Source organism: Takifugu flavidus, chromosome 17 (assembly GCF_003711565.1).
Source record: "Takifugu flavidus isolate HTHZ2018 chromosome 17, ASM371156v2, whole genome shotgun sequence".
Lineage (NCBI taxonomy): Eukaryota > Metazoa > Chordata > Actinopteri > Tetraodontiformes > Tetraodontidae > Takifugu > Takifugu flavidus.
The window spans coordinates 11,047,930-11,071,086 of NC_079536.1; the positions used below are offsets into that span (position 1 = coordinate 11,047,930).

General features: G+C 44.4%; 1 protein-coding gene across 5 annotated transcripts; it reads left to right on the top strand.

Moving 5' to 3' along the window:
- Positions 1–794: 794 nt before the first annotated feature.
- LOC130513415 (rho GTPase-activating protein 29-like) lies at positions 795–23,147 on the top strand. 5 transcript variants are annotated; one of them, XM_057012137.1, is made up of 23 exons: positions 801–1,011; positions 1,854–2,203; positions 11,306–11,449; positions 13,654–13,750; positions 13,936–14,008; positions 14,161–14,221; positions 14,413–14,559; positions 14,722–14,786; positions 14,883–14,993; positions 15,076–15,156; positions 15,610–15,792; positions 16,199–16,336; positions 16,418–16,608; positions 17,449–17,618; positions 17,894–18,022; positions 18,624–18,722; positions 18,813–18,976; positions 19,709–19,897; positions 20,007–20,144; positions 20,386–20,621; positions 20,700–21,015; positions 21,128–21,236; positions 21,338–23,147. In XM_057012137.1, the coding sequence occupies exons 2-23, from the start codon at positions 1,927–1,929 to the stop codon at positions 22,282–22,284; spliced, it is 4,065 nt and encodes a 1,354-aa protein (XP_056868117.1). In that variant the 5' UTR covers positions 801–1,011; positions 1,854–1,926; the 3' UTR covers positions 22,285–23,147. The 5 variants fall into 5 exon arrangements, with proteins under 5 accessions (XP_056868119.1, XP_056868117.1, XP_056868116.1 ...); XM_057012136.1 differs by having other exon boundaries at positions 802–1,011; positions 21,335–23,147; XM_057012139.1 differs by lacking the exon at positions 1,854–2,203 and having other exon boundaries at positions 795–1,011; positions 21,335–23,147.
- Positions 23,148–23,157: the final 10 nt, after the last annotated feature.

Below are 23,157 nucleotides of genomic sequence, written 5' to 3' on the forward strand. Positions count from 1 at the left end.
GCTAATTACAACAAATATAGTTATCCATCCAATTTTAAATGAATGGAGGAAAAGAGAAAATGTATCAGACAGATGAAAGAAATTTTATGTTACATTATAGAAACAAGTAGCGCTGCATCACACTGTGGATGTGACCGAGTAGATTAGCGCAGTTACACAAACTGTGCACAAGGTGGCACTATATCAAGTCATATCCACGCTCCCTTCCCAACAAACTTCCAACATTAACGGGGGCGAAGTATGAACACCAAGCAATAACAGCTTTATGAGCATATTCTTACGATGGCAATGTAGGAAAACTTTAGAAAACCCTTCTGACTTCAAATCATATTACTCTAAATAATCAAAAACTTCAGCAAACATATTTTCAGGCTTTGTGAATAAAGCTTAAACAAAAAAAATCACCATTTGCTCATCACCCTGCGTTAATTATAAAAATAAACAGTTTATTGTCAGTCTTATCGTTTAACGGTGACGCATTTCAAGATAACCTGCATATTTTGGCTTGCGGAATAAGATCACGTCATTGTGGAGTCATACCGGAAATATACACATTACGTATTCACAGTAAAATAAAGATTTGTCACATCATCTGAAGCTATGTTCTTTTAAATTAAAAATCCGGAAACAATGATTTGCTGTACAGAAAATTTAATGCGTATCAGGCAAGAAAATCACAATTTTCAAGTTTGATTTTAGTGGAGGATTTGAACGCCTACTTAGAATCTTATTTTGAAAGACCAAACCGGATGCTTAAGACTGATCGGAGTTTACCGAATCACTACCTTTTGACACACACGCGCGCACTCACAGTTAAAGCCTACATGACGGAGGGGAAGCGGCGGAAGGACACAGCAGAGAAGAGCCACGGACAGTGAAGCGTTCCTGGGTTACGGTCGCTAAAGAGAAGCGCTGCGGTTGTGGATTTATTCTCCTCGTCCTCAGCTCCATCGGTCCGGTTTTAGGTTTCAGTCCGTCTCTCGGCTGAAATGATTTCAGCTCTGAATGCAGGTACGTGCATTTTTGTAAAGAAAAATCAAATAACAGTGGATAAATAACCACGGTTAAAGTTGAGCCTTCGAGCTGCGTGTGTACGTTTAGCTGTGTAGTTCTGAAATAAAAGATGCGGGTTTTGTAAAGTTGTCTGTAAATCCCGAAGCAGAAATCGATTCAGAGACCATTGTCCCCATCTAAAAATTCCACAATCGAATTTAATCTAAAGTTTTCAGTCTGCAGAGCGATAACACCGTCCATTATCCAAAAGTGATGCAAAAGTCGATTATTTAGGTTTAAAGGTAGTTCGGTTTATTTCGTGCTTCCATTGCCCGTCTTGCCAAATCTGTTTTTACCCCCATGTTTCATCTCCATCAAAGGCTAAAGCAGCTACAGCTGTCAGCACCTGCAGCACTTGATAATTGAAGGTTATGTGCTTGTTGTGTCTTGTGGGAGCTGGTGCATGTAATTTACAGCCAGACACACTATATTCAGTGTGGTAGCTTGTTTAAAACAGGGGCTGTCTTTATATGTTTTATTTTAGGGTGTAATATCAATAATTACTATATTATGTTAACCCACCACTGTTAACAACCATATTTTATTGCTTTTTTTTGTAGACACCAGCAGTACTCTTTCTTAGACTCTTGTCTGAGTTGTCCATCTTTAATATAGTCACTACTTTGAAGTATTAAGGAAATGTGAGCATTCAAATATCACACACAAATTGCAGACAGAACATCTATTTCCCATTTAAGGCAAGAGAATCACCGGTAGGTGTGTCATCGTCAAATGGTTCTTGTAAGGCTCAAGAGTCTTCTCTCTCCTTGACAGTAATTTTCTTTCCTGTTTTGGTGCAGTGTCGGGCCTGTGAACAGAGCTGAACCACCGTGCCACAGGTGCCAGGCCCCAGGGCTGCACGACAGATACAACATGTTGGCCGCCATGTTGCGGCAGAGTTCAGGAGGAGGTTCGGGAGGGGGCAGCAATAGTAGTAGTGGTGGACCCAAACTTCCTCTAGGCATCACCCGACTCTCCAGCTCCAGCTTCGGCAACTGGGTGCCGGGCAGGGACTCCAAGAGCTGCTCCGTGAGCACAGATGGCTCAGATATTCCTGCCTCTGACCCTAACTATATTATGCAGCTGGTCAGCGACGTGCGCAAGTTTGCTGATGTGCTCCTGCAGCTGAAAGAAGTTTTCAACTCCAAAGGTATTTTATTGATGACATTTTGTTAACAGTGTTATTGAGGTTAACACCCCCCCATTTGCTTGTCGATAGTTTGTGACCCTCAGAAACAAGACCTTGTTAATTCTGAACTGAAGCGGTAAAAACTTGGACAGCACAAACACACTGCAGAAGGACAAACCTCAGCTGCCAGTTGACGCTTGTGTACACTGTGCTGCCTTCACCGATGCTTTCACAGTGTACACAAGTCCCAGGTTTGTCCAACTGTCAAACTGTGGCCTTGACTGTAGGTTCAGTGAACCAGGCTTATCTGCTCTTGCTGTGGTTCTTGCCCTCACTACTGTAAAGTAGGAAGTTCCGTTTATATTTACCAGATTTGTCCCTCATGGTAAGCTGATCTATCTGATATCTGTCAGAAAGTCTTCCAAAAGATAATAGAACAACAATAAACAGCAATAGCATGGACAACATTTCCTGTTTAACCTCTTCCGTAGGTATAACAGTAATGTTCTTATGTTTATTGGTGCTCAGATAGATGATTCCACCTCCAATGCCGAGGCTGAGAGGCCACGTTTTGAGATGCCGTGAGCTGTGTTGGATTTCAAAGCTACATTTGTAAATCCTTAGACATGCTCAGTAAATCCTAAATAAGATTATGCACAAGTTTTAGACCCCCCATCTCATCGCAACAAGAGTGGTGGATGATGGAATCCTGAATGTTTTTTTTTTTTTTTTTGTTTTAAGAGGTCAGTGTGGTGCTTGACCTGGCTGGACATTCAGCATTATAGAGAGCACAGGCACTTGTAACAGGCACGTTTTTGAGCCTGAGTGACCTTTGAACACCCTGCCAATGTGGTCAGAATCAACATGAAAAATATCATCGGCAACAGGTCCGTGTACACGTCTGTGTGTAGCGGAAGCAGAATGAATTCTTGAAAGAAAGATTCCTTGTTTTTTTATGGTTACACAGCTTCTTCATTGTAATTTTGTCAGTTTTGGATTATTTAATAATTCTTGCATAGCTGTGGTAGTAGAGGGTTTGTCAGTACAACTGAGGTAGCAAGTAAGACTTGAGAACATCCTTTTTAATAAATCCTTGATAAAATGATAATAATGATTTGGTGCCAGTCTGCTGTTCATGGAAGTGAGCACAAATCACAGGTCCAGTAAACACAAGCTTGTTTATGCTAATGCAGTCACTTAGATAGCATCACATGACTGTGACGTATTCCAATTACAGGGCTTATTTTGAGTAAATACAGGAAAGGGCAATTTTGGGAAAATTAGCTCGTACGGATGTAGAGAAAAGGTTCCTCAAAGCATCTATTGTCCTTTAGAATTCCTGGGAAAATAAAGCATTACAAAGTCTTGTTTCTCACAGAGGAATTTGAGCCCATGCTCACACACACACACACACACACACACACACACACACACACACACACACACACACGCATGTGGACACACACATATATATACATACATATACATATATATACACATACATATATACACACACACACATATACACACACACATACATATACACATACAAGTAAGTGCACATGCACATTGTTAAACATCTTTAAAAGGTCATTGTTGAGGCGTAGTGCTGTGGGTTCAGCAGTCTGTCCACCGACTGCTGGAAGTCACTGACGTATGCAGTGATTAGATGTGATTTAAACCCCAGTCTAATTTATGACCACATTGTCTCTGCAGTCATTCACAGTGGTTGAAACCTCTCATCACCCTCAACACTGGGAAACCGCCCCTTCTTCAGATGCTGGGCAAATAGTAAGGAGCAATATTCTGCTCAGAGCCTGCTCGGCCTACCAACAGTGCCTGTATTCACACTCAGTGATGTGAATCTGACACCCATTGTCCCAGAAGTCATCTAAAGGCAAACACACTGCAGCTATCTGGAAGTTTAAAGGAATTATAATAGTTGTTTGTCTGTGGGATCGGTCCTGAAAGTTTCTCAAAAACCACCTAGGACTGTTTTGTTTACTTGCTTCTAGCACTGCAAATCCACCAAATATGGTAACCATAAGATGGCGGCTGTTCTGTTGTGCCCGACGTGTCGGGACCACTGAGGTTTGACACAGTTGTGGTCTTAACTTGTGCCTCAGCCTGTTTGCATTCAGGTATGCGCTTGGCTCTTATCATGGTTGTCCACGGAGTGACAGTTACTGCCATTCTTCTGTCGGGTTCAGGACCATCAGCCACTTGTGCAGGACATGCCAGTAATTGGAGGGGGATTATTATCTTGAAGCGTGGTCTTAGCCAGGGTCACAGAGGACATTCGGTGCTTACGAAGCTGTGGTGGTGGCCTCTGATACCTCCGGGATGGTCAGTGAGGCCTCGGAAGCTGTCAGTCGTCCACACTTGGCCAAATCTTTTGTTGTGTTTGATTGTGTGTTGTAAAGATGTAGAACTGTGAGCCTCTTATTGCCTCTTTTAGGAATGAGGGTGTGTTGCCACTTCCTGCTTGTGCAAGCAGGTGTGTCACCACAGTTTGGGCTCTGATCCTACAAAGCTGATTGACAGCCAGTTTTCTATGTCAGCAGTTTAGGATTAAAAAAAACAACACTGGTGCTGTTCATTAAGACAGCTGGATGTCTGTGGAGTTGAGACTGTGCAGTGTTCACTTGTGCTAAAGCTGCAAAGTGACCAAGACACCATCAGGGTTGTCCTGTAAAGGTCATGTGCCAGTTTTTAAATCATGTCAAGGAGAACTAAAGAACTAAAATCTTGTTGCAGAGACATAGAAGGAGAAAGTTGCTCTGTCTCTGCGGTTTATTACCATATGGTTTAACATTGTGGGAAATATGTGTTTTCTTTCCTGAAGAAGCTTTTCAGTGATCTGCTGAAGGTTTGTGGGAAAATGATTTTGCTCCTGGTCCTCAGAGAAAGACTAGAGGATATTTTAGTCATTTGTATCCCAAATCACCCCCTGTGAAATTCCAGCCTAAATTTAGCCTGGTTTAGCTTTTCACACTAACCATTCCAGACTTTCTAATGGTCCTAACTGTTTAGACAGACTATTCCACTGGGGTCGGATCCACAGTAAAGCACCGCTTTTTCCAACGCTGCTCCAAAAAGTTCCTTTTATGGGTTTTAACTTGGTCCATTTGTGCAGTTGCTGTAAATCATCACAAATGCATCATGACTGGCCTCTGCCTTAAAGCCAGGGTGTAAAGATCAGGTTACATCCCCTAAATGAAATTTCCCAAAGATCTTGGATTTAATCACTGTACACTTGTCTGGTGCACTAAGCTGCCTAACAGGATTTATTACATTACCTTAATTGTTGGAGATGATTGTTGTGCAAAAGTGCAGCTATTGTCTGGTCTGTTCTTGGAGAATCGTGGGTTTTTCTCATTTATATTTGACCACGGGAGCCATGCATTTAAGGTATTTTATCAGATTGTTGTGTAGAGATGATGTATGCACCGGTGGCCAAACCATGTAAAATTCATAGACTTATTTGTTGTAAAACATGTAAGTTTTGTTCACGGGAGCTCTCTCATTTTTGTCTTTCTCCCTCTGTTGCTCTGGTTTTAATTATGGATGGGGACACTATTTTTATTTATTTTTTTATATTGTGTGTGCTAAGACACTTGATGTCTTCTGAGCATTGCAGGATTAGAGGGGTTTACAAGGAGCTGTGCTTTAACAAATTAAATCAACTCAATTCCTATGTGTTTTCGCTGGCTAGATGTCGTGTCAATAGAGCTAGTTAAAATACAAATTTAATGTCCGTGCTGTTGGGTTTCTGATAAGAACACCTGCTGCTCATTTCTAAAAGCTTTGTAACAAAGATGTCAAATTCATCCTCTGATTACGATTAAGTAGCCCTTAAATCTGTCGGCTCTGCTCCTGCATTGGATTAAAGTCAGACAGGATTATTTGAAATCTAAGGCCAGAGCAGAGGACTGCAACATCCTCTGATAGTTGAATTAATTTGATGTACGCATGCATTCACTAAATTCCAAGTTTAGATTCCCATTGAAAAGGAAAAACAACCCTGATTGATTTACTGGTATCCTGAGGGCGTGTCGGGCTTTTATTTGCAGTTTTATTTGAGAATCTGCACATCATGTTTGTAAACAGCATCCCGGTCTTCCCGAAGTAATAAAAGAGACCACTTGGCGGCTTTCATGCTTCCCTATTGGCAAGTTTGTTTACTGACTACCAGCAGTAATAAAGTCATAAACGTCAATGATACATTTGTATTCATCTCTGGAGGGATTTCTTGTCATTCCCTTTTATGATGCGTGTTCTGAGCATAAGTGGCCTTGTTGTTCTGTTGGAAGTTGCCGAGCACGGTTTTATGTGGCGGCGCCGTCCCCGTGCCGGGCACGGGTCATAACTTGTTAAAGGCTGCCGAAGCTGCTGCGAAGACAGATTTTAAAATGACGTTATAGGCACTCAATTGATGTTGTCAGGGAAAGAAACTCATGTGGAGCTAAACAGATTTGACTGTTTTCTGGATTAGGATGCTGTGTAGTAACATTAACAATAACGTTAGCCCCAGTCTGGCCTCTGCCAGGTGTTCTGAAGGGACCATTCTTTGTCATCAACACGCTCAGCTTTCTGCTCCACTGATGGCTCTTCGCCTGCGCTGCACGACTTCAACAGCTCTTTCGTTTCTTTGGCTTAATGCTTGAAAGGTTTGGCTGCCAGCTAGAGGTCACACGGTGGGATTTGTAGTTTCTGCTAAAAAAAAAAAAAGGCATAGTTGGAATGCCAACCTTTGCATCAGCAGTAGGTGATGATGTGAAGGTGTGTGTGTGTGGGGGGGGATTATCCAACAAACTTGCATGGTTTTCCTCACTGTGTCAGACCAGTCCAGAGAGAAGGGAAGGACAGATAAAGACTTGCTTTGCTCCCTGTGCTATCCCTATATCTCCCCTTTACTCAGTTTCTTAGGGCATCACACCTCAAGTTTTATTAATAAGGTATAAACAGAGATTTATATATTAGATTTGCATTAGCTATCAAGAGTATTCAGGCAACATCCTGCAGAGCTGGAGGACAAACCCACCTTGTGCTGTGTATCCAGCCTGAGCTTTTTTTAGAGGCAGCTTCTTCTGCATGCAGTCATGGGAAAAAAGCTTCAAAGGTGGAGCAACGGGGAATGTCTCAGGATGAAAAAGTCTGGGGAGGCACTGGTTTCCAGCCTTTGACCAGCTGCGTGTAATCTGCTAATCCATAATGGGTTGCTGGTGGTCTGCTGACAGAGTTGAAACAGGGCCACACTGACCAGAACTGGTGCATATCAAGGGATCCGTGACCACCCAATGAAGGGAGTGACTCTACCCCAAGTGTTAAAGGTTAAACGGTTGCACTCTCGAAGGCGCTTGCAAACCATATTTGAAATGATGGCATTTGATCTTAAAATCGCTTCTTAGGCAGTTTGCTCCTGTTTTCACCCTGCAGGTGATAAATTATTGTAATTTTCAGGCTTCTATTAATATTGACAAGACTCAAATAATCCCAAAGGTTTACAACATGATAATTGATTGATTGATTGATTGGACTGACTCACAAGGTTTCTGTTGTTTTGGCAGCAGGAAATTCCAGTTGTGGTCTGACTGACAGAGAGATTCTGATTGACTGGTGTTCGTGAGCTCCAGCTTCCTATTTGCCCTCCTTCACCTTGAGATGTTTCTTCTTCAGTGACTTTTAGTGACTTCACACATGCTTATTGTCTTTTGGCTTAGTCGCCCAACATCTCCCTTAACTGTTTTAAAGCAAAAAATAATACATTGCTTCCGTGAATTGTCATGCATGATTGAGCATCGCTGGGCGTCCGAATGAATGGAATGTGGCCAAGTCATATTGTGTCAAGCCCTAAACAACCCCCAAAACAGTAAGCAGTGTAAACAGGCAATACAGAGGAGTTTGGATTAAGTCGCCAGATGATGAGATATAATTGTTATTATAAATAAAGCACATTCAAACTCAATTGATATTAAAATGAATATGTTCATACACTGTGGTGTAATGTGTATGACCTTGTCCTTGAGAATGATGGATGAACTCTGGATGCTCGTGTTACAGGACGTGTTACAGCTACAAGTCCTGTCTCCCCGCCTGTAATCTGTCAAAATGATGAGCTGCCTTCATTCCTTCTATAACAGAACATTCCAACAAGACCACAACTTAAAACTCATCAAAAATGTGATGCAAATTATATTCAAGAATCTCTCAACACTGGAAAATACAATTTTAGTTTTTTTCCAGTAAAAATATATAATATATATTTGTGCCAACCTTTGCATCAGCAGGTGATGACATGAAGCTGTGTGTGTGTATTTGTGTGCGTGTGTGTGTGTGTGTGTGTGTGTAAATTGAGGTGTCATCTCAATAGTGAATGATCTGACATTGCTTTCATTATGAATCCCCCTCGACCCTTTGCTCCTGCAACTCCCATCCTTGCTCCCAAACAAGAGGCTGGAATGTTGGGTTTCCATGACGCTAATGAAGTAAAAACCTGGCAATGTGTTACTGGCAGCCTCGGAGCAGCTCCTGATCTGTGGCCTCCTTCTCATCAGGATCAGAGTCTGATCCCCCTGTAGCCTTCATTCAGTTTGGCTTATTATGCCCAGGAATGTCTCTCCCTCTCTCCTTCCCTCATACCCCCCACTGAAGCTGGGAAGTGGGGTGCAGGGGTAAATTTGGGACAAATCCCAAGGGAGAATGCTACTCCCAAATTCCCCAACTCCTCTGGAAAGAACAAACCCCCACTAAAAATACTAACCTGCATCTCGCCGTCCTTCCATTGCTAACGCCACACATCCACAAAACCATGCAGGCGCGATTTCATCCTTCTTTGCTGTGAAAAGTAAAAAGCTGCCGTGGTGATTTATTGTTCCATAAATGCTTCATGTGACAGGCCCATGAGGCGACCCGTCCCTCTATTTGCTCATGGCCTCAGGGACAATGGGGAGTTTTCAGAACTCAAACATGTCCCGACTGAGAACGGAGTGGCCTATCCTTGGGAAAACGAAACAGCCACCCCAGAAAAATTCACATTTTAAGTGCGTGTATTATTCATACACCATAAATGAAACAAAATGCACTCATCACATGTCCTTTTCATCATCCCTCCCTGGTGGGAACAAGTCTTTTTCTCTTTGTGCTCTACACAGACTGGCAGTGGAGGGGTTAAATAATCAGTCTCTGTACATTATCCTGCATCCTGCTGGGCTGCTGGATGCAGCCATAATGGCCTGCTAATTAGCCTTCATTTAGATTGGTCCAATAGGCCACACAGCTGCTATTGTAAGGCCTACGAAGCTTTAAAAAGGAAGATTCTGTCTCATGGACATTCATGATTCGGGCTTGTGCTTAAGAAACCTCCAGTTTACTCACGGTAGATGCCTCCAGGATTCAGTTACTCTGCAGATGAATGGGCTGTGTAGCCTGTATGGGAACGGTTTAGGCTATTGTGTGTGTGTTTTTTCATTGAAATGATAATGGCCATAAATGGGATCTAAACTGATGAAGGCCACTTTAGGGCTCATGGATGAAGCAGCTCATTGTAGCTTTGACCCTTATCATATTCTTTCATTCGACATCCATGTATGCCATTCTGAGAAAGAGCATGTTAGTGGCTTGCCTTTACTATAAACATTGACCAACACGTCTTCAGCCTTGTGCATAGTTTTAAACTGGGAATGGAAATGAAAGCTGCTTTCTCTGAAAATTCAGGGGAAAAGTTTAAAATTATAATGTTTGGAATTAATCCTGATCGCTTTGGTTGTGCCAAAAGCACATTTCAGGCCTTTTTTCTGCTTCGTGGGGAGTGGGACAACTTAAAAATGGAGTGAGGCTTTAGTCGTCTGAACCTGCGAGGCTCTTGGCAGCCAAAGGGGCTGTTCTTGACATCTGATGAAGATGAATGAAAGCAGTTGCTCCAGTGAAGGATAAGACTCTCCAGGGTCCTGTGGAGAAGCTTTTAGACACATGCAAGCAACAGGGTGGCTGGCATGGACACACATGTGGTGGCGGACTGTCTGGGGAAGAGGGATTGAATTATGTAACCTTCTGCCCTTCTGCCGGTGTGTGAGGGAATATCGACAAAATCATCTGGACTTACCTCTGCTGTCGCTTGGTATAATGTGTCAATGAGGTTCTATGTTTTGTCCACGAGGATGCAAAAGACTGTAGATACACATGATCCATCTGTGCCCTGTAAAGAATGTTTGACATTTGTTGTGATGTTGTGACATACTGGTCACCTGAGGGCCATTTGGCTGGGTTTCCGGGTCAGGTCTCAGCTAGCATTGTGGTGGCAGCCACACAGACCCTGCATTATTAGCCCCACTGGCGGCTCTATATGTCCCAGTCCAAAAAGAGGGCTGTTGAATAAAGAAGAAAATGGCAGACAGCTAGTCTTTCTGATCCCCCTTTTCCATGAAGGGGTAATCCAGGGGTGATCGTCAGCACAAAATATGGCTTTGACTGTCTAAATCCATTGTTTGTGTGTGTGTGTGCGCATGAGAGCGAGTGTGAGTGTGTGTCAGTGTTTTTGCATGCTGCACTGTGTATCCATTTTCTTTTTTCATCCTTTATTTACAGTCATGTGCCAACAAATCTGCCCAGAATAAACTCTTTAACCACGTTGATAAAGTGTGAAATGAGGACGACCACCAGTACGTAATGTTTGGTGTGTTTGCGGTCGGGACGCAGCGTGTTTTAGTCAAAATGTCGGTGTGTTGCAACGGAACAGGAGAGGGACTGACTTAGGGAGACGATGAGAAAAGCAGAACGTCCTTTGTCTTAACATATCCCTCTTTTATGAGTCAGAACCCTGTCACTCTGCCCTAAAGTAGTCTGATTTCCAGTAGGTAACACACACACACACACACACACACACACACACACACACACACACACACACACTCTACAATAGTTGATTTGCATTTCATCATGACTTCATTTCCCAAACATCTCCTGGTGAATCATTGTTACCCAGGGTACATGTCCAACAGTGAGGGGCATCATTTACCTTCAGGATATATTGCTGGTATAAAATTCCAACTTAAGAAAACACACACCAAGGAAGTAAGTGGGTTGAAAGCATGGTGACTTACTGAAGACCGTTGTTCTTTCCAGAGCACCAGGAATGCCTCCACCATGCGGTGCATGAGCGACTCGGGGAGCTGCTGCGAGTCCTGAAGGCCATAATCAGCAAACACCAGCGGCTCAACTCGGTGGACATCCTCAGTACGGCTGGAACTGTTATTGCCACTGTCAAAGGTGAGCTGTGGCCACCAGATCTCCATGTGTGCATGTAGCTCACAGGGTAAAACATTCCCTGGATACTCCTCCATCTCTCTGTTGGTCTGTTTTCTGTCTTTGTTCAAATCCCCCCTCGTAGTTTAACATTTTTATCAGTTGGACATGAGACGTTACCGTGTCCTCCCAAGTTTCTGTGGAATGATCTCGACTAGATTGTTGTGTAGTGTCAAAGCAGGTCTTAGCAAGCAGAATTTTGAAACTCCCTACATGGGAAAAATAGGATCATATTTAAAAGTCAGATACCTTCTTTTACAAGGCAGTGAGAACTGAGTGTCTTTTTTTACTTGACGTTCCGTCCAGAGGTAAATACGGCACTTCGAGGACACCTTTTTAGTCCCCCATTCTTTGAGATTATGATCTGGCTTGCAGGCCCTTTCTTACCTTGGCTGCCACACAAGAATCCTCCAAGTATCTCCTCTGTTTTAGCACTGCAGAGAGGGCTGTTATGAGGATGCATAGCTCTGGTCAAAGCTTTGAATCAATTGTGACATGCTGGTCTGAACAAAATCCCAAGAAAACCAAGTGTGTCACCAAAATATTGGAGGGACATCTACTTTAAGACGGCTGCGTGCTCTTACTTATGTGGCTTTAGTAAAGTCTGATGCACTGACCATTGTTGCGTTTATGCCACTAGGTGGCCAGAATTACTCATTTTTTCTAGGATATCTGCTGGACGTCTGTGCCACGGCTTTTTATTGGGCATCTGAAAACCATTTCACATCGTTTTGCTCCTGGTTATTGAGCTTTGCAGCCGTTTGACGTTGTGTTGACGCTGAGTTGACTCAGCTACGCCCCAACGTTAGACCTGAAGGTTTGTCTGTACGGTGGTCTCACGTCTTCATCTATGATGCCACAGTTCTGCACGAAAAGGAAAAATCAATGATGGAATTCTTGTGCGCTCCCGTGCGCTTGTGCTTTCAAGAGTGTTGAACTTTTGAAACAATACAATTTTTCCTCGATGATGTAACTTCCATGTTTGACCCACGGGCTGGGGGCTGAGTGTGGTCTGGCATTGTATTCCAGCAAGCCTCAGGATGTCCTGTTGGGGGTAGGGCTTCAAGCAGACCCAGAGATGTGACCGCCAGGAAGACTGGTTTGCTTTGAATGATAGTGGCTACAGTAGCTGACCTGGGCTCCAGCGAAGGTCCCAAAGTGCCGTTGGACATCGGCTTCTTCCTCCGCAGTAACGCGGGATTTAATCTCCTGTAAACGTTTCTTCTCGTTAGTTACCGAAACATGGATTTGAACCAAAGTACCATCGCCTGTTTGTTGGCTTGGACTGCAAAGTTTTTGGTTTTTTGATACTGACTAAGACAAACGCAGGGAAGAAAAGTGCGTGGCGGGTAAGGGGAAGTTGTTTCTTTGTTTCTGATGCGAAAAACTTCTCTTATTATTCTTTTCTCAGAATTACGATGTGTGATAGGTGTATGTGTAAAGTACAGATACGATAAGGAGGGGTAGATGATAAAAGATGGGCTTAATGTGTTTTAACGGGTGTTTGAAGCCGTCTCTCATTTTCAGAGTTGAGAAAACATGAGGGTAGTTTGAGAAATAACATTTGCGAGAAAGTCAAACTTCACATAAAGCTAAATCAAAGAAATCTCCGTCGTTCTACTGGAGAGGAAAGACCGAGGAAACTCTCTCGCGAGCAGCAAAGTGCTCCGTGACGTACCGGATTTATTGCTTCGTTTTCAGGCTCATTTTTGAGCATCTCCTTTGGTCTATTTTCTCTCTGCTCACTCAGGACAGGAAGTTTGTTGTGAGGACTGATTGCAGCAGCATTTACTGACTGTTTGTTTTCCCCCAGTTTGTCCTCAGTCCGAACTGTGTTTAGAGTTTCAGCAGGAAACTACTGTCTTCCCAGATTACAGCCAAATACGCAACCTCCAATCTTTGCTTATCTTTCCTGATTGAGAGGATAAAACTGTTTGTGGACTTGTCTGAGGGACTTGTAACTAATAATGTTATACAGCCCGCGTGTGATTAGACCAGCGTGACTCAAAACAATGACACCGTGAGATTAATATCTGTCGTCACATCCAGAGGCGATGAATCTTCAGCTTTGATTTGTGGCTGAAAGCCAGGAACGTCGGTTGCATCAAGGCTGGATGGACGGTTTTAACAGCAGCCTGACTTAATGCTACTCCCTCACAATTTGACAGGGGTGAACTTTAAGGAGGTGAACGAAGACAACAAACAGAAGCTTTTCGGTGAAATCTACACCGCTATCGACACGTTGGCATTTACATTTGGCAATGTGTAAGTATATTACAGTAACTGCAGACACCATATGTCAGATTAAAGACGTCGGTACAAATACATTTACGTCAGTTAGTAACTAGGACATTCAAGCAATAGGTGATTAACCAAAAGAAAAAGTAAACGACTCTATACAATAAATACAACGCTTGTGGATTACACTGAAAGCGTGTTTAATTCCTCAGAGTTTCGGATTTCCTTATGGGAGATGTAGAGAATGGATCGGTGTTGGGGCTCCCCCTGACGAAAAGGAGCAGGGTAAGAAATGATGAATCGATCCTTCTGCTTGTTTTTGTGCTGTTGTACACGGAGGAAGTAGGGTTGTGATAAGCTTGGCTGTGAACATATAGCAGAGCTTTGTGTGCCTCCTGTCGTAAATGTATCCTCCTCACGGTCAATACTGTTTTCAGTCTTTTGAGAACCTCTTTGTGGAATCTGGAGGATCCGGTCCAGAGAAAAATGATCCACCAGGTAGGATGAATCACTGTAACACTCAGCTACTGTACTCAGGTGCAGCTCTGTCAAAGCTTGAGGGAAAATATTGCTTTCCAATTTTTCAGACAAAAAAATGAATACATTTTTATTTGATTCAACAGTTTTAATTGCGCTTTAATGCGCTCATTTAAAATCTGTTTTCTGCCACCGCTCTTGTGATCTCGCAGGACCGTCTTCGCCAGTTCGTACAGAAGATGTGGACAGGACACTGCAGCAGCAGGACAGCGGGGTGGAGTCCGCCCTGCTGTATGCCAAGGCCTGGTCCAAGTACACCAAAGAACTGCTAGCCTGGGTGGACAAGCGTCTCAGTATAGGTCAGATACAGTAAAATTTGCAAATATTTAAGGAGACCTATATATTTAGGTGTAACAAAATATAGCTTAGCATACATCTCCATTCAAAGGTGACAAGTCATAAGATGGTAATAAAGATTGCGTGAGGCATTTTTTTTAACATGAGGTGTGGTGTGTTTACAGATATTGAGTGTGCAAAGAGCTATGCAAAAATAGCAGAATCTGCCAAGACACTGGCGAGTCAGCAGGTGAGTAAAGAGCTCCGTCTTGTTTGCCGAGTTGCAATCTCTACTGCACTTTAGATGTTGGTGATTGATGTGGAGACCTGAATTTCCTCGTTTAAGGAATTTATGCCCTTCTGTGAAACCTACATGACTGCTTTCAAAAATGACGTTGAATACAGCCAGCTGGTACTCCACACCACAGCCATACTCCAAAACCACAAATTCATGCAGGTAAGCACACGCACGGTATGCTTTGGAAACGTCAGTTAGTCGGACTTTAAAACATCTCGAGGGTGCACGTTTGTGTTTTCAGCCTCTCCTCACCAGAAAGAATGAGTTGGACAAACGTCGGAAGGAGGTTAAGGAGCAGTGGCAGCGAGAGCAAAAGAAGATGGTAAGTTGATGGACACAGTGGTTGCAGTTTGTAGAGGCCACACACGCGAGTGCTTCACAATCTAAAGTTGTTTTGTCGGCCAAGGGGGACCGGTCCAAGAATGCTCTTGAAATTCCTTAGCCTAGTTATGCATGCAAATACTTTGTGTTCAATCAATCAATCAAGTGTGATTTGTATAACACTTTGCATATCAAAACATGGAGGAAAGCGTTTCCCATCATTTAAAAGTTACCGGTAGGTAAAGATTGTAACAATGTTATAGGATGTGTGTTCTTTCTTATTTGGCTGTGCGTCCACGACGGTACGCTTGAGCGAGCCGCTGACAAAACCTGTTGGTCTGGTTGCCCCTGAGCAAAGCACACTAGCTGCCCCCTGCTCCTCAGGGATGGCTGTCACTTCACTACATGGTTATACACGTTGCCAATAACGTGTCCCCTCCCTCTGCCTCTCCAGCACGAGGCAGATGGCGCTCTGAGGAAGGCTCGGCTGCTTCAGGCCCAGCGGCAGGAGGAATATGAGAAGGCCAAAGTGTCCACGAGCCGCTTGGAGGAAGAGCAGAATGTAGGAGGAGGTGGTGCAGCTGTAGCCAAGCAGCTCGAGAAGAGGCGCCGGTTGGAAGAGGAGGCGCTGCAGAAGGTGAAGAGTCACCTGCAATGGTTCATGTTACATTTATTGTCCGTTACGGTCACTTGTTTTCTACCTTTAACGCCCACAGCAACTGCTGTGGTGCAGCATATAAAATCTACCCCCTCTGAGCTGATGTGACTGGTTTTTCATGTTTCATATACAACAATATGAGAGTTGGCAGGGTGACAACGAGCTGTTGATGAGCAGTCAGACAGGCTTAACTTAATTACTCTCCCAGGGTTTTTGTGAAAAGGCAGGTCGTTTCTAAGGTCGTCAGCCTCCTCCATCAATTACGCCTTAATCTCGTGGCTCCACTCTAAAAAGAGGAGCACCGCCGATTCATCAAGTGGCGACCTGAAAAGGTTGAATTTACAAACCGAGCGCTTTAATTAACGGACTTCTCTGTTGTTGGCAGGCGGAGGAGGCCAAGGAGCATTGCAAAGCATGTCAGATAGACGTCGGGGAGAAGAGAGTGGAAATGGCGAACACCAAGAGCGACATCATCACTCAAATCCGTGAGATGGTCTCGCAGTGCGACCTCACCCTCAAGGCTGTACGATTGAAGCCGACCGGATGGGATTTCCCAGAAACGATGCTCCGACTTCAGTGACAGATGCTTTGTTTTTATCTGCAGGTGACGGTGAATTGGTTTCAGCTCCAGCAAGCCCAGGTGGTCTCGCTCCCTGTAAACAACCAGAGTCTGTGTGAAAATGCCAAACTGTACGAGCCGGGCCAGCGTTACATTGACTTTGTCCAGAATCTACCCACCGACGGTCCTCGCCTGGAGTCCCACTCATTTGACTTGGCGGTCACACATAATACAGGGTGCGACTTTGGAACTCATCTGCTATTTTATTTGCTATTTTTATGTATGTCGGGGGGGATGTGATGCTACTCGCACGCTCTCGCTGATAAAAGGCGGACTGCTTGAGGAAGCGCGCTTGTTTTGGAAAACATGGAACGGTTAGGTGGGCCAGGGCTTCCTGTGGAAACGTCTTTAGCCACGGGAGACCGGAGCGTTGCCCGTCCCAACTGTGCGAAAATAAACCATGTAGCTATGTTTCTATAATTACTCCTGCCTGGCAAACTGAAGATGACGGCGTTTTACAGGTGAAGTTCCGAGTTCTCCTGAACACTTTCAGAAAACTTTCATTTTGCAAGAGTTGTGTTGAGACAGTTGTGTTGTGCACTCACAGAGACACACATGGGAGTCAGACACTCGTCTCCCTGGCCTCCTTTTCTGATCAAAAGAATTTGGCTCCGGAGAAAGGAAATTAATCTTAGCCACATGGGCGTGCATCCACAGTGTTGGTTTACAAAAGGTTAAATATAGGCCGCTGACCTATATACTGTATGTGTTGGACGCAGTAGAATAGGTTCAGTGACGATGACTGTTACTTCTTTCTTTTAGCCTTACTCATTGATCATCAGCCTCCCCTACATCATTGAGTAGGGGAGGCTGATCCTTTATCTTCAGTTCTGATGAAATTGGACCTAATATAAAATGTCTACGTCCTGATTTGGTGTCCAGTAACGACGCCCCGTGTTGCTTTTAAATATGAAAACACCACAAGATGAATATTTTCAAGGGAAAAATGTGTATGAAATTCTCTGTAAGAGGAGAAGAATTTCCTCTATAAAAGTGTTTGCCTTCTGCCTTTTTAGGATCCTTTTCAGCAAGCGCTTGCTAGGCGGCAGCCACTCCTCCCAGAGCAACATCTCCCAAGCATCTGTGACCTCTGACCCCCTTGCCACGGATAATGTTGATGGTTCTATCAATTCCCAACATGCCAAGATTTCAGAGAGGCGATCCAACAGTAGCAGTGACATCCACGGTATGGATGGAGATATACCTCTTCCAATTATTTCTAAATAGAGAAAATCTTCCAAAAATGGACTGGTGAGGATGTTCATGGACCTGCTTCCCTTCACATGGGTAATATTTGGCGCAAATATGCTGTTAAAGCGACAAAAACTAACCATGAAATGACAATGAGAACAGCAGACACTAAAATCTTTCAGCAGCACGAGTGTTTTTGTCCGTTAGGAAGCAAATGCCTGTAAACCGAACTAGTCTGTGATGATGGCATTTAATTTGCTTTTAACGCAGCCCTTCGGATTCAGGCTCCATTTCGTCCCTGGACCTCAGCCAACCAAAGCGGTGGGATGTGCAGTGACTCGGAAAGTGCTGGAGGAAGCAGTGAGTCTCGCTCTATGGACTCGCCCACTGCGAGCCCAGGTAGGATTTGGCAGGAATCATTTGTTCATTAATTGAAAATGTGCTATTCACCAGAGAGGCAACATGATACAACGGACCGACCAAAATGGCTGTACAGGCTACAAAGTTCACCAGTCCCTATAATGTTTTTAATGTATGTATTTAGCGTCACCTGTGCTTCACAGTACAGCGGCCTTGTTTACAACATATTTCCCTTAAAGGAGCATCCTCCAATTAACTTTAGAGGGGATTAGTTTGCTGATTTTGATCCTTGTCAAGGTGCTTGTCAGCATTCACCATTTAAAGGATGCAGCTAACAAAACCTGCAATTCGTCCCAGATTGTTAGTTTGCGGTTCATCCCCCCTTACTGGGGACATTTGAATATCGAGAACATTTTAAAAGCTCAACTGGAAACAGTTCATCAATCAGTGAGGTGTAAATTACAAACTACTCTCTGCCAACGACGTGACAATGACCACGCCCCCTCATTTGGGATTAAAAAGGTTCTGCTCATCCGCACCACATCAGTAGAGTCCACAAGGGGGTAAAACCCACAGCTGACCTGGTTTGACTTGACTGTAGCAATGTGGACTTACTGGTGTGTCCTCCCTTACTGTTCAGGAGACTTCAAGAGGCGATTACCCAGAACCCCATCCACCGGTACCATGTCATCTGCTGATGACCTGGATGACCGAGAACCTCCCTCTCCTTTTGAAAACGGTGAGTCAAATTTCATTTAATGTAGCAAACACCTTTTTTCCCCCCACTGCTGGTTACTTATATTCTGCTTCTTGTTTGTCTCTTCTACAGGTTTAAGTGAGATAGTGATGGAGACGGCCAGCTCCCCGGGCCCTTTTCGAAACACCCAGATGTCCAAGGCTGCTCAAACCCACAAGCTGAGGAAGCTCAGAGCGCCATCCAAGTGTCGCGAATGTGACAGCCTGGTGGTGTTCCACGGAGCAGAGTGTGAGGAGGTAACCTTGGTTTCTTTTCTTTTGAATTTGTTTCAGAGGGAACGGTCCAACTGAGGTCCTCTCTTTTGAACGTCCCTTCTCTATAGTGAGCCCGCCGTATTCAGAATATCACAAGCACAAGATGAGCATTGCCAGTTTCACAGCGGCTTCTTGCTCATTCATGGTGAGAAGAATTCAAACAAAAACAAAAGTTAAGGACCAAGCCCCCCCGCCCTCGAAACTTTGGAACAAAGGCAAAAGTTGAACCTAGTCAGAAGCTCTCCTCAGAGACCAAATCCTCCAACTGATCTCAGTCAGGAATGGGCTGTGGAAACTGAGGACCTTTTGTTGCCCCCCCCTTATCCCTGTACCCCCTCCCACGTGTATTTCATATCCAGTTTCTTTTCATATTTATTAGATACTTTAAAAATACAATGGGCAAAAAAAAGCAATGGGTTCCTGTTTGATTAGCTTCAGTGATTCCGGTTGACATAACGACAGGGGAAGAACCAAAGTAAAACAGTGTAGCCGTGCAGCGCAGTTGGGAACATTCCATGGCACGGGTTCAATACAGTCGCAGGCATGAAGCTTTTCTTGTTGACTCGTGTTTAAATACCACAAGAACTGAATTTGAGCGCGTGATTTGCACTGCAAAGTCATGCTATCTCCTTATCAATCAAGCCCCCCCTTTCTCTGCTGCGTTGTTTAAACCGGACCGTTTTCACACCGAGACGTGCGTCGACATGTGTGCAGTGTTCTCTGGCCTGTCATAAGAAGTGCCTGGAGACCCTGGCCATCCAGTGTGGACACAAGAAGCTGCACGGAAGGCTTCACCTCTTTGGCATCGACTTCACGCAGGCAGCAAACAACAGTCCGGACAGCATCCCCTTCATCGTTCGCAAGTGCACATCGGAAATCGAGAGCAGAGCACTCAATATTAAGGTATTTTCACCTATTTACATCCTGAACTTGGCACTATTGTGTGCTTCTTGGGTGTGTGTTGAGGGACGCTGTCCCGTGCTGAGTGTATTCTGTATGTTGTGCTATGAAGGGTATCTACAGGGTGAACGGGGCCAAATCGCGGGTTGAGAAGTTGTGCCAGGCGTTTGAGAACGGGAAACATCTGGTCGAGCTCTCGGAGCTTTATCCCCACGACATAAGCAATGTTCTCAAACTGTACCTGAGACAGGTGGGTCAACTGGACATTTCCTGTAATTCACCTTAGATTTGGACAGTTGGACATTCAAATCAGGATGTCAGATGGTTGGCGTGTTCCACACAGTGGAATTTATTTATCTTTCCTATTTCTGCCACCAGACTCCTAACTGTCCTCATCTCGCGTCTAATTTTGTCCTTCTTGTTTATTTATCGACTGTGCGTAACTGTCATTTCCTTGTTACATTTATTTTTTCCGTGCGTTCCCCCTGCAGCTCCCGGAGCCGCTCATCCTGTTCCGATACTACAACGACTTTATTGGTTTGGCAAAGGAAAGTCAGAGTATCATTATGGAGGAACTGGAGGCCCTGCGGCTCAGTCCCCCCCCAGTGTCTCCAGCCCAGATCAGCGTGGACCTCAACCGTGTCCTCTTCAAGATCAGGGACCTGCTAAGACAGTTACCGCCTGCTCATTATAAGACGCTGCAGTTCCTGATAGAGCATCTGTATCGGTACGCTGGCGACATTTTTCAGCCCATAATGTTGCAACATCCAAATCAATAAGCTTTAAAATGCTCTGTTCTCTCCAGGGTGACGGAACATTCTGCTGAGAACAAGATGACCGCCAGTAACCTGGGCATCATCTTCGGCCCGACGTTGATCAAACCGAGGCAGGCGGATGCCGAAGTTTCCCTGTCCTCCCTGGTCGATTACCCTTATCAGGCCTTGATTGTGGAGCTCTTGATCAGGCACCACCAGATGATCTTTGATATCCCCCTCAGCCCCCTGGGCAATGCCTCGCCTACAGAAATTGTTGCTCAACCCCGTGCTGACGTCCGCCTGAGCCGTCAGGCCAAGGGGCAGCAGCTGAGCAGGCACTCCAAGTCGATGGGAGACATTAAAGAGGTAACTGGTTTTTATATCACACAAGACAGTTTAGTAAAATATGATAATTACTGGTAATTAAATGGGACATACGCTAGATTCTCACATGAGCATGACCTTCTGACCTTTGCAGCAGAGCACAAAGGCCTATAAAAGACATTCTTCAATAATTCCTTCCTCCCACTTATTGACTGAGGCTCAGGAGACGATCTCAAGCCCTTCTGGGAGTGACTTTGAGCCTTGTGAGTATTATAGAATCAGCCAGTCATGAGTGCAAATAATTGATGCAATTTAAATTCAGGAGTTGGAATAAAAGCTCTTGTTGTTGTTTCTTTTGAAGCAGTTGAAGTGGACTCAGAGGACTTTAATGGAGTGTTGTCTTCAGCCGAAGTGCCCAGACTCGGCGAGGGGGGCCTCAGCCGCTCTCAGCACGTTACAGTCACCCGAGTTCAGCTTCGACATCCTCGTAGCAAACTTTCTTCCCGGCCGGTGAGCCTGCCGGCAGAACGGACACAAGGCCGAGGCCAAGTGGATGAAAACAACACGCGCAACAGTGCCGATCAAGAGGACTTGAAAGTCAGGAGTTGCTACCAGTCCATTGAAGAAGTGGACGAAACGGAGAATCCCAAATCCCGAGCGGGCACTCACTATCGTAGCACCTTCATCGACACCCAGACCTTACGCAGAACTTGGGACAAACAATACAAACACGAAGTTGCTACTAAAACTGTCAAAGTTGTTGCAAGTTCCCCCGCTGACGGTGCAGAAGTGGACGCCAGCCACCTGTCAGCTTCAGTACCTTTGTCGTCGTCAGTGTTCTCTTTTGGGAACACCGAGGGTGCCGGGAATGCCGCCTACCCCAACAGACCTTTCACTGTGACGGTCCGACCCAACAGGACTTTAAAACGGGAGGACAATGTCACCAAGTACAGCCTCGTCACCAAAGCGCTGCGGGCCCCCAGAACTCTTCAGCCTCCCCCTGGCACTTTCTACAAGCCCCCGTCTGGGAGCAAATCAAAAATCCCGCAGAACTCCGCATTAGCGAACAGTGCTGAGGAAGAGGAGGAGGACGAAGAGGAGGACGATGAAGATGAGGACGAGCTGGGGATCGAGATCGAAGTGTCTGTTGATGAGCCCGTGGAGGAAGATGCTGAAGAAGCGGAACAGGCGGCCGTGTCCCCCAGCTCCAGCCCTGAGCAACTGGGCCAAAACCCAGCCAAACCAGTTTATCAGAGACTCAGACCGAGGCGCCTCCCTGAGATCGAACATCGAGAGGCTCATTTTGTCTGATTGGCTGAACTTCAGGGCTGCTCAAGTGCTCCGAACCCGCATGTGAATGTGAACAAGTGCAGAACAAAGACCGAGAACCAAGTTTTAATGGCACACAGACAACTTAAAGTGTCTTTTAACTGTGGACGCTGCGGAAAAAACCTCCTCAAAGACCCACGAGATGCACTTAAGATGCCCTCTTTTTCTTAAACACGCTTCAGCAGTATTTTCTTACAGCGCCTTTTGCTCAGCAGACATCTGCCACCTCATTAGAAGACGATTCTTTAGAAACTGTGCAATTACATTTTATTGGACTATTTTCTACGTTCTTATGAATTTATATATCATCAAAAAGGTTTGAATTGTTACAAGAGTGCATGTAGCCACAATATTTTATAAAGTTTGGTGCACTTATCTGAAATCATTTCTGTTGGCTGTAACATCTGTTACGTGTAATCATTGGGATAAAAACCTGTATATAAAACAGTATCATCACGGGATTCTTGGCACAACAGTTGGTATAAAGAAGTCACTTGTTTTTATGGTGTCATTTTATATAATGCCAGTATGTATTGATCAAAAAGCTTTTAGAATTGTAACATTTTCCTACAGCTTGATATTTTCTTTTATTTTGAAGGGGACATTTCTTCACAACCAAAGCATTTTTGAACAGAATTAGTTTTACAGATGCGGCCACCTTACATGTCCTCTTGTAAGTATCACCAGCGCATCCATCATTTAAAATGTTTTTACACGTATCTGTTTTTTGTTTTTTTTGTGATTGTACATTGTTTGCTAAAAAAAAAAGTTCACTCTTTAAAAAAAAAAAAAAAAAGCAGGTACACAAAACCCCTTTTGTAATTTATTAAAAACATATGAGGCAACTTTGTGTTT

Excerpts from the sequence above, each read along its gene's own strand:
- LOC130513415 (XM_057012136.1), top strand. The coding sequence starts at position 1,927 with ATGTTGGCCGCCATGTTGCGGCAGAGTTCAGGAGGAGGTTCGGGAGGG. Across the intron at positions 13,751-13,935 it reads GCATTTACATTTGGCAATGT|AGTTTCGGATTTCCTTATGG; the intron begins GTAAGTATATTA and ends TTAATTCCTCAG. Across the intron at positions 20,145-20,385 it reads TCAAACTGTACCTGAGACAG|CTCCCGGAGCCGCTCATCCT; the intron begins GTGGGTCAACTG and ends TTCCCCCTGCAG.